The sequence below is a fragment of the Neoarius graeffei genome, chromosome 15 (assembly GCF_027579695.1).
Source record: "Neoarius graeffei isolate fNeoGra1 chromosome 15, fNeoGra1.pri, whole genome shotgun sequence".
In the NCBI taxonomy this organism is placed as follows: domain Eukaryota; kingdom Metazoa; phylum Chordata; class Actinopteri; order Siluriformes; family Ariidae; genus Neoarius; species Neoarius graeffei.
This window is the reverse complement of record NC_083583.1, coordinates 52,240,585-52,254,226: the sequence shown is the minus strand read 5'-3', so window position 1 is coordinate 52,254,226 and position 13,642 is coordinate 52,240,585. Positions and strand designations below refer to the sequence as shown.

Below are 13,642 nucleotides of genomic sequence, written 5' to 3'. Positions count from 1 at the left end.
TCACCCTAATGACTCTCGAGGCCGTTCACAACCAGCCCCCAGTGACCCACACCAACAGGATGAAAATGACACCTTAGATGAGCTTTTCATCCATGAGAGGATAAATACCTGATGCTCCCTACCAGTCAGACAGAACTGAAGAAGCCTTTTGGATGAGAGGTGAAACGTCTTCAAGAATCTTCAAGCAAGTCCAGTTGCTCTCTTTTACCACCCACAGTTTACCATGACCTGGATGACTGAGAATCCTCACAGACAAACTTTGTTCCTGAATGTGAATGAATAAGATATATTCATTAAATTAGTGTCCGAATAAATCTTTAGTAAAATATTGTGATGGAACAGAAAGTAATAGAAAATGTTGTGGTGTTATTTTAAGCAATAATGCTTCTAATATGAAGTAAACATTTTTTTAAGAAGCAACTCACATCTTACATGTAAAGATCAACTTAGCTTTTCTTTCTCAAGGCTTACAAATCGTTAAACTGCATTGGTACACATTAAAAAAAATCTGTAACAAAAGCTTTGATCCAGGTTCATCAGAGCTCCAGTGCAGGTAGGTGGCTTGAGTCCCTTTAAGAAGGAAAATAAAATAAATAAATAAATAAATAAATAAGGAATCTGTTTCAATTTTTGATTGTATTGTTGTCAAAATTCTTCTTTCCACATTATTTCCCATTGCATATAAAGCAAAGATATGTTAACTTACTTTATACAAATTGCAGATGAGGTTAAAGAGAGCCGACAGTGCCTTGTCTTCCCAGTCATCAGCATATACCTGAATTTTTTTTTTTTTTTAAACAAAACAATGGTTGCAGGTTATCTTTTTTATTTATTTAAATAAAACTGGTCGACCTGGTCATCCTGATTTGTTTTAAATATACTGTAAATCATTTGAGCTGCACAGTAAATTCATATATGGTGCCATATCGTGATGCGATAGTTTTCTATCATAGCTCTCATGTTTTATACCTCTTACCCCATTGAATGTGATCCAAGGGACGTGGGTGTGTTGTGGTCTGAGAGCCTGAGTCTTCAAGGCATTCTCATGCATAAGACGGTGTCCAAGACTTCCTCTTATACATGATTCTACAGTCCCCCATTCCACAGACGGGGCATACAACTGCAGACACTAGGGCAAAAAGTACAGACATTCAGGTTGGTGCCTCATTTTTGAGCTACTATGCATAATGAATTAAATACGATGTGATTATTTTTAACACACAGGCTGGGCTGCATTTATCACATCTGATGAAGACTCCATACAGTAAATAATTGGAAATGCTGCATGTCCAGTGACATTCAAAATGCAAGCCTGTTAAAACAAGACGATAAGCATTTGATCATGATCAAGATGACATGCAATTGTTCTCGAATGAAAACGTTCTTCTTGTTGTCTGATTACCTCAATCAGGTTAGCTTGGCATTCCAGCTTGCCATGCTGGCACGGAAACAAATTCTGTTCAGGAAGTTTCTAAAGTAAAAAAAACAGGCATTGAGAAAAAATGGAGCATAATACAGTGAGACCTTGGAATCATACTTTTTTCAGGAGGCTTCTATGTTCTGTGATTTTAAGATATTGAGTAATAAAGTGTTCACTTAATTAAAGTCATAGCAGACACAATTTTTCAACTTATGATTTTAAAAAAAAATAGTTCCCCCGTCTCCATTTCCTCCCCTACTCACTAACTTTCTCCAAACGTATGACGGCTATCATCTGAGGAGTGTGATGATTGAAACGTGCTTTCTCCAAGACACATGCAGCCAACCACATTTTTTTCAAACTGCTGTCCATACTGCATCAAGGAGCAGAATAACACACTCGGAGGAAAGCGCTATCTACCCTCTTCTGCATACATGAACTCATAGATGACTGTGATTGGCTAGTGTCACTGTGATTGCCAGGGTAGAGAGAATATAATGAGAGAGAGAGACATCACCTTTCCTTTTTAATAATGCTTTTTAATCATATGGGAACTGAGAAGACTAATTATTGCACTTTTGCAATTGTCCAATCTTGCTTGATACAAGACTCCAGCTGCTCAACAGTCCATGATCTCCGTTGTCTGATTCTCCTCTTCATGGTGCACCATACATTCTCAATAGGAGACAGCTCTGGACTCACAGCAGGCCAGTCAAACACACATACTCTGTGTCTACGAAGCCACGCTGTTGTAGCCCGTGCAGAATGAGGCCTGGCACTGTCCTGCTGAAATAAGCATGGACTTCCCAGGAAAAAACACTGCCTTGATGGCAACATTGAAATCTCAATATACAATCAGTCCCAAGTTTCCAATTTCCAAATGCTGGTCCATTTCTGAAGTGACGCCAGAGGCTGAGGTCATGCAGCGGCTGATCGATGGCAGTGAAGCCTCCAAGGTGAGAGGGTACGGGAGGGTGTATCCCTCAGAAATACCTATGCACACTCCAGATTTCTGTTTTTTCATCTTAATTATTGTTTGTGTCACAATAAAACAACAATTTGCACCTTTAAAATGGTAGGCATGTTGTGTAAATCAAATGGTGCTAACCCTCCAAAAATCCATTTTAATTCCAGCTTTTAATGTGACAAAACAGGACAAACACCAAGGGGGATGAATACTTTTGCAAGACACTGCATATTTGTTTCTTAAGCTGTTAATCAGTCCACAAACACATATTGTCAAGTTTAAGCTTAGATAACTCCTGACAGATCACTGATATTACTCTTTAAAGTTTTCTGATGAGGATTTTTTCATGTCTTGGCAGGTCGGCTGGTTTGGATATCATTTTGTGGGTCTGATCTGCCAGATGTGTGTCACAGTTTTTCTGGACAACTTTTTCTGGATGCATATCTTTCAACATTTAAAAAAAATGCAAACAATATAGCTACATGTTTTTGAGTAAAAAAAATCATACAGTTTTAGAAAATTCATAGAGTTTAAAGAAACACCTTTCGATGATTATGTATTATATCATACCTTTGCATTGCCATAGGGCACTAGGTGTACCCTCATGATATCCCTGAGCATTGTCCAGGTAGGGAAGAGTTGACCAGTCAGGAAGGTTCTCCAACCGGGACAGAGGCTTTCATAGTACACAGTTACCTCTACAAGAGGAGCAGATGGATCAGGCCTGGTGACGTTTAGCTCCATGCACTGCTTCTGAACCTTTAAACCAGTAAACACAGCAAACTGAGCACAAAGTGAACTTCAGCTGCATAATTCTAGTGGCATGGATGGTTTCGATTTCATTTAGTGGATAATTCTTGATTTACCTGAAAGACCGTATGTATGTATGCATGTTCATTGTTTAGAAGTGTATACTTCACCTGATTTTGCATGAAAACTGATTATAAATTTTGCCAGGATATAGTGAGGATTTGTGTAATTACTGCCGCCATCTTTCCAGTTTGATTTGGTTGAGACCTTTATAAGGGTTATGATTGAGGTGCATATGCTGCGAGTTCTTGCTAATTTACAGGACAGCACATGCTTCTGTGAAATTAGAAGCTGCCTGTTTTCAGTTTCAAAAGCATGACACTAATTTACAAGCACAAAAGGGTTTTTGAAAAGGAGCTGGGAGCAGACACTAGTACTCTTACACTATGGCAGTACAAGATCAGTATAAGATGCATATGAAATATATTATGACCAATAAAACATCTCTATTTCAACATTTTTATAGATTCAGGTTAGTTATTTGATTGGCACTCATTTTCAAATTGTATACCATTATTATAACCATATAGACTGTGTAAGAATTCAGGTTATTTAGTATCGTAGTGTTTTTTTAGAAGTAGTACTGTATATGTGGTAAAAATCTGATATATACGCACTGAGAAATATTTAATAGTTTACAGCTTACCCCACATTCCACTGCGATTTCCAAACTGCTACACCACTGGGACGGGGGATACTTACAGGGATGGGAGTCAGTCTGACATTTCTGAAAACCAAAAAAGAAAAAAAGAAATGCATAGATCAAAAAACAGTTCATCTTTCCTTCAGACGTTCTCTTGACTCTTCTCTCGACTTTGTCTTGTGAAGAACATGCAGGACTTTGGAGAACGTTGTGCTTTGGAACTCCTCCCTCTGATGAATGTCGATTAGTGACCCACAACTGAAGGAACAAGACAACGTCAGCAACATCACAGTGAATATCACAGAGAAACGAAAGCACCGAGCTTTCGAAAACAAGCCCAGAAAACAACAGGAGTTCCTTTTCGGTTATCATAATTGACTTTAGAAATTGATATAATATTGCAAAGCTTCTTTATGAGAAAAAAAAAACAGGAAACAAACAAACAACAAACTGTATGGTTTCCTAACAACATTTTATCTCACGGTCATCACATTCTATCTGAGTGTTAAAAAAACTTTCTTTTTATGTGCATTTATGGAAATAATATGTGCAACAAACACATAATGCAAATGTTTATTTCTGAATCTATGTAGATTTGACTTAAAAGACGTTTTATCTTTTATACACGTACTGCCCACTTTAATAGGAACACCTATACACTTGCTGTCCATCCATCCATTATCTCTAGCTGCTTATCCTGTTCTACAGGGTCGCAGGCAAGCTGGAGTCTATCCCAGCTGACTGTGGGTGAGAGGTGGCAAGTCGCCAGGTTATCGCAGGGCTGACACATAGAGACAAACAACCATTCGGACTCACATTCACACCTACGGTCAATTTAGAGTCACCAGTTAACCTAACCTGCATGTCTTTGGACTGTGGGGGAAACCAGAGCACCCGGAGGAAACCCACGCGGACACGGGGAGAACATGCAAACTCCACACAGAAAGGCCCTCGCCGGCCGCTGGGCTCGAACCCAGGACCTTCTTGCTGTGAGGCAACAGTGCTAACCACTATGCCACCGTGCCGCCCCGTACACTTGCTATTTTAGGCAGTTATCTGATCAGCCAATCACATGGCAGCAGGACAATGTATAAAATCATGCAGATGGAGATCAAGAGCTTCAGTTAATATTAACATCATACATCAGAATGGGGGAAAACGTGATTTCTGTGACCTTAACCATAGCTGTTGGTACTAGATGGGCTGGTTTGAGTATTTCACACACACACACACACACACACACACACACACACACACACACACACACACACACACACACACACACACCAGTTTCTAGAGTTTACACAGAATGGTACAAAAAAACTCCTGTGTGTGCAGGGTCTGATATACCTTGTTGATGAGAGAGAGATCCTGTCAGCCAAGAACAGATATCTGAAGCTGTTCTTTTTCCAGTCTTCACCTGTCCAATTTTAGATGAGCCTCAGATTATTGTTCCTCTTGATGAAAGAAGGTTAGAGAAGAAAGATTGGTTTGTTTTGACAAGAAAGCTATGGTAACTCAAATAATCTTTACAACCACGGGGAGTAGGAAAGCATCTTAGGATATGGTGTCAAAGCTTGAAATAGATGGACTACATCCATGCCAGCTGCCACTTCCATCAGTCAAGAACAAGAATCCGAGGCTACAGCGAGTGCAGGCTCACCATAACAATATAGCTAAAGATTGGAGAAAGATCAGGCAATTTTTTTTTTCCAATCTTCAACTATCCAGTCAACACAGTTAACACTTGAAATATGTGAGAATATTAAATGAAACATTGAAATGAAAAGTTCAAATTTTTCATGTTATATTGGGGGGACGATCAAGTGTCTCAGTGAGGTGTTGGGCAACTACCAGCTGTCACAACAGCTACAAGTCTCTGGATCTGTACTGAAGGGATGAACACCATTCTTCTAAAAATATTCCAGCAGTTGGTGTTTTGATGAGTTTATTATATGTCATAGGCTTCAAACTACTATATATTATACAGTATTATATTATTAATTCAAGCCAAACACATTTTAGTGGTCAAACCCTGTCACCATCTAGTGGCAAAGTCGATAAAAACAACTACCTCTGAGGCTTATTTTTTTCTTTACTCATATATATTTACAATTGTACAGAGGTTCTAAAGGGGCATGAGTAAAAAAAAAAAATAGAAAGTGTTTGATGTGCATAAGAAACTACCTGAGAGAAGACTGAACTCCATAACTATGATGAAGTGTATCTGACAGGAGAGAGGCCGTACAGAGGGATATACTGTCAGAGGTGGACAGTAACGAAGTACATTTACTTGAGTACTGTACTTCAGTACACTTTTTGAGTATCATACTTTACTTGAGTATTATTTTTTTGGAAACTTATGACTTTAACTTCACTACATTTGAAAGGCAAATATCATACTTTTCACTCCACTACAGTGGTGCTTGAAAGTTTGTGAACCCTTTAGAATTTTCTATATTTCTGCATAAATATGACCTAAAACAACATAAGATTGTCACAAGTCCTAAAAGTAGATAAAGAGAACCCAGTTAAACAAATGAGACAAAAATATTATACTTGGTCATTTATTTATCGAGGAAAATGATCCAATATTACATATCTTTGAGTGGCAAAAGTATGTGAACCTCTAGGATTAGCAGTTAATTGGAAGGTGAAATTAGAGTCAGGTGTTTTCAATCAATGGGATGGCAATCAGGTGTGAGTGGGCACCCTGTTTTATTTAAAGAACAGGGATCTATCAAAGTCTGATCTTCATAACACATGTTTTGTGGAAGTGTATCATGGCACGAACAAAGGAGATTTCTGAGGACCTCAGAAAAAGTGTTGTTGATGCTCATCAGGCTGGAAAAGGTTACAAAACCATCTCTAAAGAGTTTGGACTCCACCAATCCACAGTCAGACAAAATGTGTACAAATGGAGGAAATTCAAGACCATTGTTACCCTCCCCAGGAGTGGTTGACCAACAAAGATCACTCCAAGAGCAAGGCGTGTCATAGTCGGCGAGGTCACAAAGGACCCCAGGGTAACTTCTAAGCAACTGAAGGCCTCTCTCACACTGGCTAATGTTCATGAGTCCACCATCAGGAGAACACTGAACAACAATGGTGTGCATGGCAAGGTTGCAAGGAGAAAGCCACTGCTCTCCAAAAAGAACATTGCTGCTCATCTGCAGTTTGCTAAAGATCACGTGGACAAGCCAGAAGGCTATTGGAAAAATATTTTGTGGATGGATGAGACCAAAATAGAACTTTTTGGTTTAAATGAGAAGCGTCATGTTTGGAGAAAGGAAAACACTGCATTCCAGCATAAGAACCTTATCCCATCTGTGAAACATGGTGGTGGTAGTATCATGGTTTGGGCCTGTTTTGCTGCATCTGGGCCACGACAGCTTGCCATCATTGACGGAACAATGAATTCTGTATACCAGCGAATTCTAAAAGAAAATGTCAGGACATCTGTCCATGAACTGAATCTCAAGAGAAGGCGGGTCATGCAGCAAGACAATGACCCTAAGCACACAAGTCTTTCTACCAAAGAATGGTTAAAGAAGAATAAAGTTGATGTTTTGGAATGGCCAAGTCAAAGTCCTGACCTTAATCCAATCGAAATGTTGTGGAAGGACCTGAAGCGAGCAGTTCATGTGAGGAAACCCACCAACATCTCAGAGTTGAAGCTGTTCTGTACAGAGGAATGGGCTAAAAGTCCTCCAAGCCGGTGTGCAGGACTGATCAACAGTTACTGGAAATGTTTAGTTGCAGTTATTGCTGCACAAGGGGGTCACACCAGATACTGAAAGCAAAGGTTCACATGCTTTTGCCACTCACAGATATGTAATATTGGATCATTTTCCTCAATAAATAAATGACCAAGTATAATATTTTTGTCTCATTTGTTTAACTGGGTTCTCTTTATCTACTTTTAGGACTTGTGTGAAAATCTGATAAGTTTTAGGTCATATTTATGCAGAAATATAGAAAATTCTAAAGGGTTCACAAACTTTCAAGCACCACTGTACATTTCTGTCAAGGTCCTCATTACTCGTTACTGTGAAGCAGCTTTGAAAGTGGATGTTTTTTCTTTTCTTTTCTAAAATGTGATTGGTTTTTTCGCAGGTGACACTGAGAGCCTATCAGTAATCACTCAGGTCACGTCACGTCCATAGACTGTATAAAATCAAGCTCAATTATTTCTCAGCAGTGTTATTTGAACACAATCAGTTGATGACAGAATGGAAGAAGGCGGTTCTTCTGGGGAATGCACACACCCATGGCTATAGCTAGAACCTATGTTTCAGTTTTCTGAAAGGATAAAAGATACATTTTGTTTTAAATGTTTGCTTTGTTTGCCGAAAACAAATCACATCACGGCCTACAAAAACTTGCCGTCCAACCTGCGGAAGCATATTGAGGTATATAAACATTTTATTCCGAGAGAGAGCTTGTAGTGAAGTTGTCTGTGCTTTTAGAGCTAGCGATACTGTTGGTGTCCCCCAGGGGTCGATCCTTGGACCATTACTATTCAACCTTTATATGCTCCCACTTGGACAAATTATCAAGAACAACTCAATTTTGTATCACTGCTATGCAGATGACACCCAAATTTATTTTGCTCTATCACCTAATGATTATGCCCCCCTTGAATGTCTCTACCAGTGTATCGACCAAATCAACAACTGGATGTCACAAAATTTTCTTCAGCTGAACACAGATAAAACAGAAGTAATTCTATTTGGGGAAAAAAGATGAAAGACTCAGGATTACCACTATTCTTGACACAAAGGGGATTAAAACAAAAGATATGGTTAAAAATCTTGGTGTTTTCATTGACAGCGAGCTAAACTTTGACAGTCACATGAAAGCAATCACTAAATCGGCATTTTATCACCTAAAAAACATTTCCAAACTAAGAGGACTTGTGTCAAAAAATGATCTGGAAAAACTTATACATGCCTTCATCTCTAGTAGGGTTGATTACTGCAATGGCCTTTTCACAGGCCTGCCAAAAAAGACCATCAAACGACTTCAGGTGATTCAAAATGCAGCGGCTAGGGTTCTCACATGAACAAAAAGAACAGAGCACATTACTCCAATTCTAAGGTCCCTTCACTGGCTTCCAGTAAGCTACAGAACTGACTTTAAAGCATTGCTGCTGGTGTACAAATCTCTAAATGGTACAGGGCCCAATTACCTCTCTGATATGTTGCAGCGGCCTAACCCAATCAGATCTACCAGATCGCAGCAGCAAAATTTACTGGTAAAACCTGTTGTTAAAACAAAGTGTGGTGAAGCAGCTTTTAGCTACTATGCAGTCCAGTGATGGAACCAACTGCCAGAGGACATCAAAAATGCTCCTGCTGTTGGCAGCTTCAAATCTAGATTAAAAACCAAGCTGTTTTCAGATCCTTTCTGCTAACTGATAAATATCATCATCTTTACATGTTTTAAACTTTACTTAACTTTTACAGTCTTTGCATGTTTTAAACTTTACTTAACTTTTATTCCATTTTATTCTGCTGTTTTTTACTGAACTTTTACTTCATTTTATTATTTTATTTCTACTATTGTTTAATTCTCATTATTTTTTCTCTCTTCTTCCCCCTTTATTTTATGTAATTTTATTTTCTATTGTTTACTGTTTTGCTTTTACCTCTGTAAAGCACATTGAACTGCCACTGTGTATGAAATGCGCTATATAAATAAACTTGCCTTGCCTTGCCTTGCAAACATAGCTATGAAACCTGGTTAGCCAAATAACTTTCTATGGATTTGCCCACCAAGTTGCCGTAGCCTTGTCCACAGCTAACGTTAACACATAGGTAGTTAACTTGGACACTGTTAATTAGCATGTAAAAACGGAGTTACGCTAACATGAATAACGTTAACTTATCTGAAGTCCTTTCAGAAATACGTTTTAGCATAATCTTGCCAAATAAACAGAATGTAGAAATCTTTCTTTTCTAGTAGCGTTCGCTACCCAATATGATTTCGAGTTTGAAAAGAGTTTGCTAGCATGTCAGGTGGAGCTTCACTGACTAGCTAGCTTAACGTTAAACCACCATGATGGCACAGCATGTGTTCATTTTTTGAATTCACATTTCTGTCTTTGGTAACGGCATTAGGGTTTGTAAGCATTGTGGCAATAATACAACGATGCGTTGACAGAAAATGTACTTTTAATACTTAAGTATTTTTAAAATCAAATACTTAAGTAAATATTTGACTGGACAACTTTCACTTGTATCGGAGTAACATTTGATCAGTGGGATCTGTACTCTGACTTAAGTCATGAAGTTGGGTACTTTGTCCACCTCTGTATGCTGTATCTGAGAATGTGAAATGTACCAGAAGATATCATCAATTAACTAACAGACAACGTGCACACCAAATACTTATTATTTGAGAAAGTATTTTTGTTGCTCACTGGAAACATTCTTATGTGCACCAGATTTTTTTTTTTCAACACAAGTCCCTTTAGGGGCTCAGTTCAATTGGAAGAAAACAGTTGATTAAAAAACAACAACAACAACAAAAAAAAAAACATCAGTATTATCGCTCCCACTGAAAGATTTTATGATTTTTTTAATGCCTGCTCGAACATGAAAAATACAATAAAATAAATGCTATGTGTAGTTAACTGAGTTTGAATAAAAGTATGTAAGTATGTTATGTTTGTAAGTAAGTGTTAAGTAAAGTTTTAGGGTTCCTTGATATTTACCAGTGATCTGTGTAACACAAATCAGATGCTTCTTACAACCCCGATTCCAAAAAAGTTGGGACAAAGTACAAATTGTAAATAAAAACGGAATGCAATGATGTGGAAGTTTCAAAATTCCATATTTTATTCAGAATAGAACATAGATGACATATCAAATGTTTAAACTGAGAAAATGCATCATTTAAAGAGAAAAATTAGGTGATTTTAAATTTCATGACAACAACACATCTCAAAAAAGTTGGGACAAGGCCATGTTTACCACTGTGAGACATCCCCTTTTCTCTTTACAACAGTCTGTAAACATCTGGGGACTGAGGAGACAAGTTGCTCAAGTTTAGGGATAGGAATGTTAACCCATTCTTGTCTAATGTAGGATTCTAGTTGCTCAACTGTCTTAGGTCTTTTTTGTCGTATCTTCCGTTTTATGATGCGCCAAATGTTTTCTATGGGTGAAAGATCTGGACTGCAGGCTGGCCAGTTCAGTACCCGGACCCTTCTTCTACGCAGCCATGATGCTGTAATTGATGCAGTATGTGGTTTGGCATTGTCATGTTGGAAAATGCAAGGTCTTCCCTGAAAGAGACGTCATCTGGATGGGAGCATATGTTGCTCTAGAACCTGGATATACCTTTCAGCATTGATGGTGTCTTTCCAGATGTGTAAGCTGCCCATGCCACACACACTAATGCAACCCCATACCATCAGAGATGCAGGCTTCTGAACTGAGCGCTGATAACAACTTGGGTCGTCCTTCTCCTCTTTAGTCCGAATGACACGGCGTCCCTGATTTCCATAAAGAACTTCAAATTTTAATTCGTCTGACCACAGAACAGTTTTCCACTTTGCCACAGTCCATTTTAAATGAGCCTTGGCCCAGAGAAGACGGCTGCGCTTCTGGATCATGTTTAGATACAGCTTCTTCTTTGAACTATAGAGTTTTAGCTGGCAATGGCGGATGGCACGGTGAATTGTGTTCACAGATAATGTTCTCTGGAAATATTCCTGAGCCCATTTTGTGATTTCCAATACAGAAGCATGCCTGTATGTGATGCAGTGCCGTCTAAGGGCCCAAAGATCACGGGCACCCAGTATGGTTTTCCGGCCTTGACCCTTACGCACAGAGATTCTTCCAGATTCTCTGAATCTTTTGATGATATTATGCACTGTAGATGATGATATGTTCAAACTCTTTGCAATTTTACACTGTCGAACTCCTTTCTGATATTGCTCCACTATTTGTCAGCGCAGAATTAGGGGGATTGGTGACCCTCTTCCCATCTTTACTTCTGAGAGCCGCTGCCACTCCAAGATGCTCTTTTTATACCCAGTCATGTTAATGACCTATTGCCAATTGACCTAATGAGTTGCAATTTGGTCCTCCAGCTGTTCCTTTTTTGTACCTTTAACTTTTCCAGCCTCTTATTGCCCCGTCCCAACTTTTCTGAGATGTGTTGCTGTCATGAAATTTCAAATGAGCCAATATTTGGCATGAAATTTCAAAATGTCTCACTTTTGACATTTGATGTGTTGTCTATGTTCTATTGTGAATACAATATCAGTTTTTTGAGATTTGTAAATTATCGCATTCCGTTTTTATTAACAATTTGTACTTTGTCCCAACTTTTTTGGAATCGGGGTTGTACTTATTAAACCAGATCTACCCTTCTTTCCCTCCTCCTGCAGTTAAACACTTCACCTTCACCAGCTGCCACCTCGATATCCATCGCAGCGACCTCAGAGAGCAACGTTTGTCCCTTATGTCAGTTTACTGTCATGGTGCGATGAAGTTTGTAAACATTGGGGTTTCAATGGAAATGCATGGAGTTTGAAACATTGGGGTAGTCATTGTATTACATTTAAAGTGTGAAGTCACTGAGTTTGTTTGTTTACATTCAGTGTAGCTCGCATGATCCTGCTTGATTGATCATGTTTCACTCTGCGGTAGCTGGTAACCAATGAAATGCGATCAAACCAAGTGAGGCATTTTTAGCGGCACTCCCTGCACACTAAACATGTAGAGTGAAGCTCCATACTTAAGAGAATATGGTAATGCATTGACCTGATTTTTGATGGCTTTTGCGACCACACGATGTCCATGTTACCCCCACAGGGAACCCAGTCATAAGTGCAATGCAATGTATCTCAAGCACTTGACCACCGGACAGCAAAATTTGTATCTTTATTTACATAAGGCAGATGGGTTTTTATCCAGTGCTTATTTTTAATTTGCTTTTTAAATAATAATGTGGGATTATTTACGAACACATTTTATGGAAATATTCACAACACTTTCATATAAAACTAGTTAAAACAGTTTTATTAGTCCACTAGCTTGTTGGACAGTTCTTCGTTTGCAACCATGTGACCAAAACTGCTTGCGTCATTGACTGCCGCCATGTTGTAGGATATACAATATACATACTGTATACACACTGGGAAGAGAACAGACTGGAAGGTAAAGATTAGATTAGATTAGATTAGATTAGATTAGATTAGATTAGATTAGATTAGATTAGATTAGATTGAACTTTACTGATCCTTTTGGGAGGGTTCCCTCAGGGAAATTAAAATTCCAGCAGCATCATGACAGGATAAACAGAGAATAAAAAATAGAGAAAACTTCTAGTTAATAGCGCTGTCGCCTCACAGCAAGAAGGTCCTGGGTTCGAGCCCCGGGGCCGGCGAGGGCCTTTCTGTGTGGAGTTTGCATGTTCTCCCCGTGTCCGCGTGGGTTTCCTCCGGGTGCTCCGGTTTCCCCCACAGTCCAAAGACATGCAGGTTAGGTTAACTGGTGACTCTAAATTGACCGTAGGTGTGAATGTGAGTGTGAATGGTTGTCTGTGTCTATGTGCAGCCCTGTGATGACCTGGCAACTTGTCCAGGGTGTACCCCGCCTTTCGCCCGTAGTCAGCGGGGATAGGCTCCAGCTTGCCTGCGACCCTGTAGAAGGATAAAGCGGCTAGAGATAATGAGATGAGATGAGACTTCTAGTTAAATTAAATTAAATTAAGTATTTACATATACAAATATAAAAAAGAATAAGATATGGGGGGCAAAAGTTCAGCAGGAGAGGTATTGCACATT

The 13,642-nt window shown here is 39.0% G+C and overlaps 1 protein-coding gene across 2 annotated transcripts; it reads right to left on the bottom strand.

The window, feature by feature from the left end:
• Positions 1-363: 363 nt before the first annotated feature.
• On the bottom strand, positions 364-4,013 carry ifi30b (IFI30 lysosomal thiol reductase b). Of its 2 annotated transcripts, XM_060940558.1 has the most exons (7): positions 3,844-4,013; positions 2,958-3,146; positions 1,403-1,471; positions 1,223-1,312; positions 977-1,129; positions 707-775; positions 364-570 (listed from the first exon to the last, which is right to left on the bottom strand). In XM_060940558.1, the coding sequence occupies exons 1-7, from the start codon at positions 3,973-3,975 to the stop codon at positions 478-480; spliced, it is 795 nt and encodes a 264-aa protein (XP_060796541.1). In that variant the 5' UTR covers positions 3,976-4,013; the 3' UTR covers positions 364-477. The 2 variants fall into 2 exon arrangements, with proteins under 2 accessions (XP_060796541.1, XP_060796542.1); XM_060940559.1 differs by lacking the exon at positions 1,223-1,312.
• Between the last annotated feature and the right edge of the window lie 9,629 nt (positions 4,014-13,642).

Bases quoted from the DNA above. Each gene is read 5' to 3' on its own strand.
- ifi30b (XM_060940558.1), bottom strand. From the start codon at position 3,975: ATGAACTGTTTTTTGATCTATGCATTTCTTTTTTTCTTTTTTGGTTTT. The intron at 1,472-2,957 runs GTATGATATAAT...TTTTTACTTTAG, and splicing joins TGCCCTATGGCAATGCAAAG to AAACTTCCTGAACAGAATTT. The intron at 1,313-1,402 runs GTAATCAGACAA...TTGTTTTAACAG, and splicing joins GCCAAGCTAACCTGATTGAG to GCTTGCATTTTGAATGTCAC.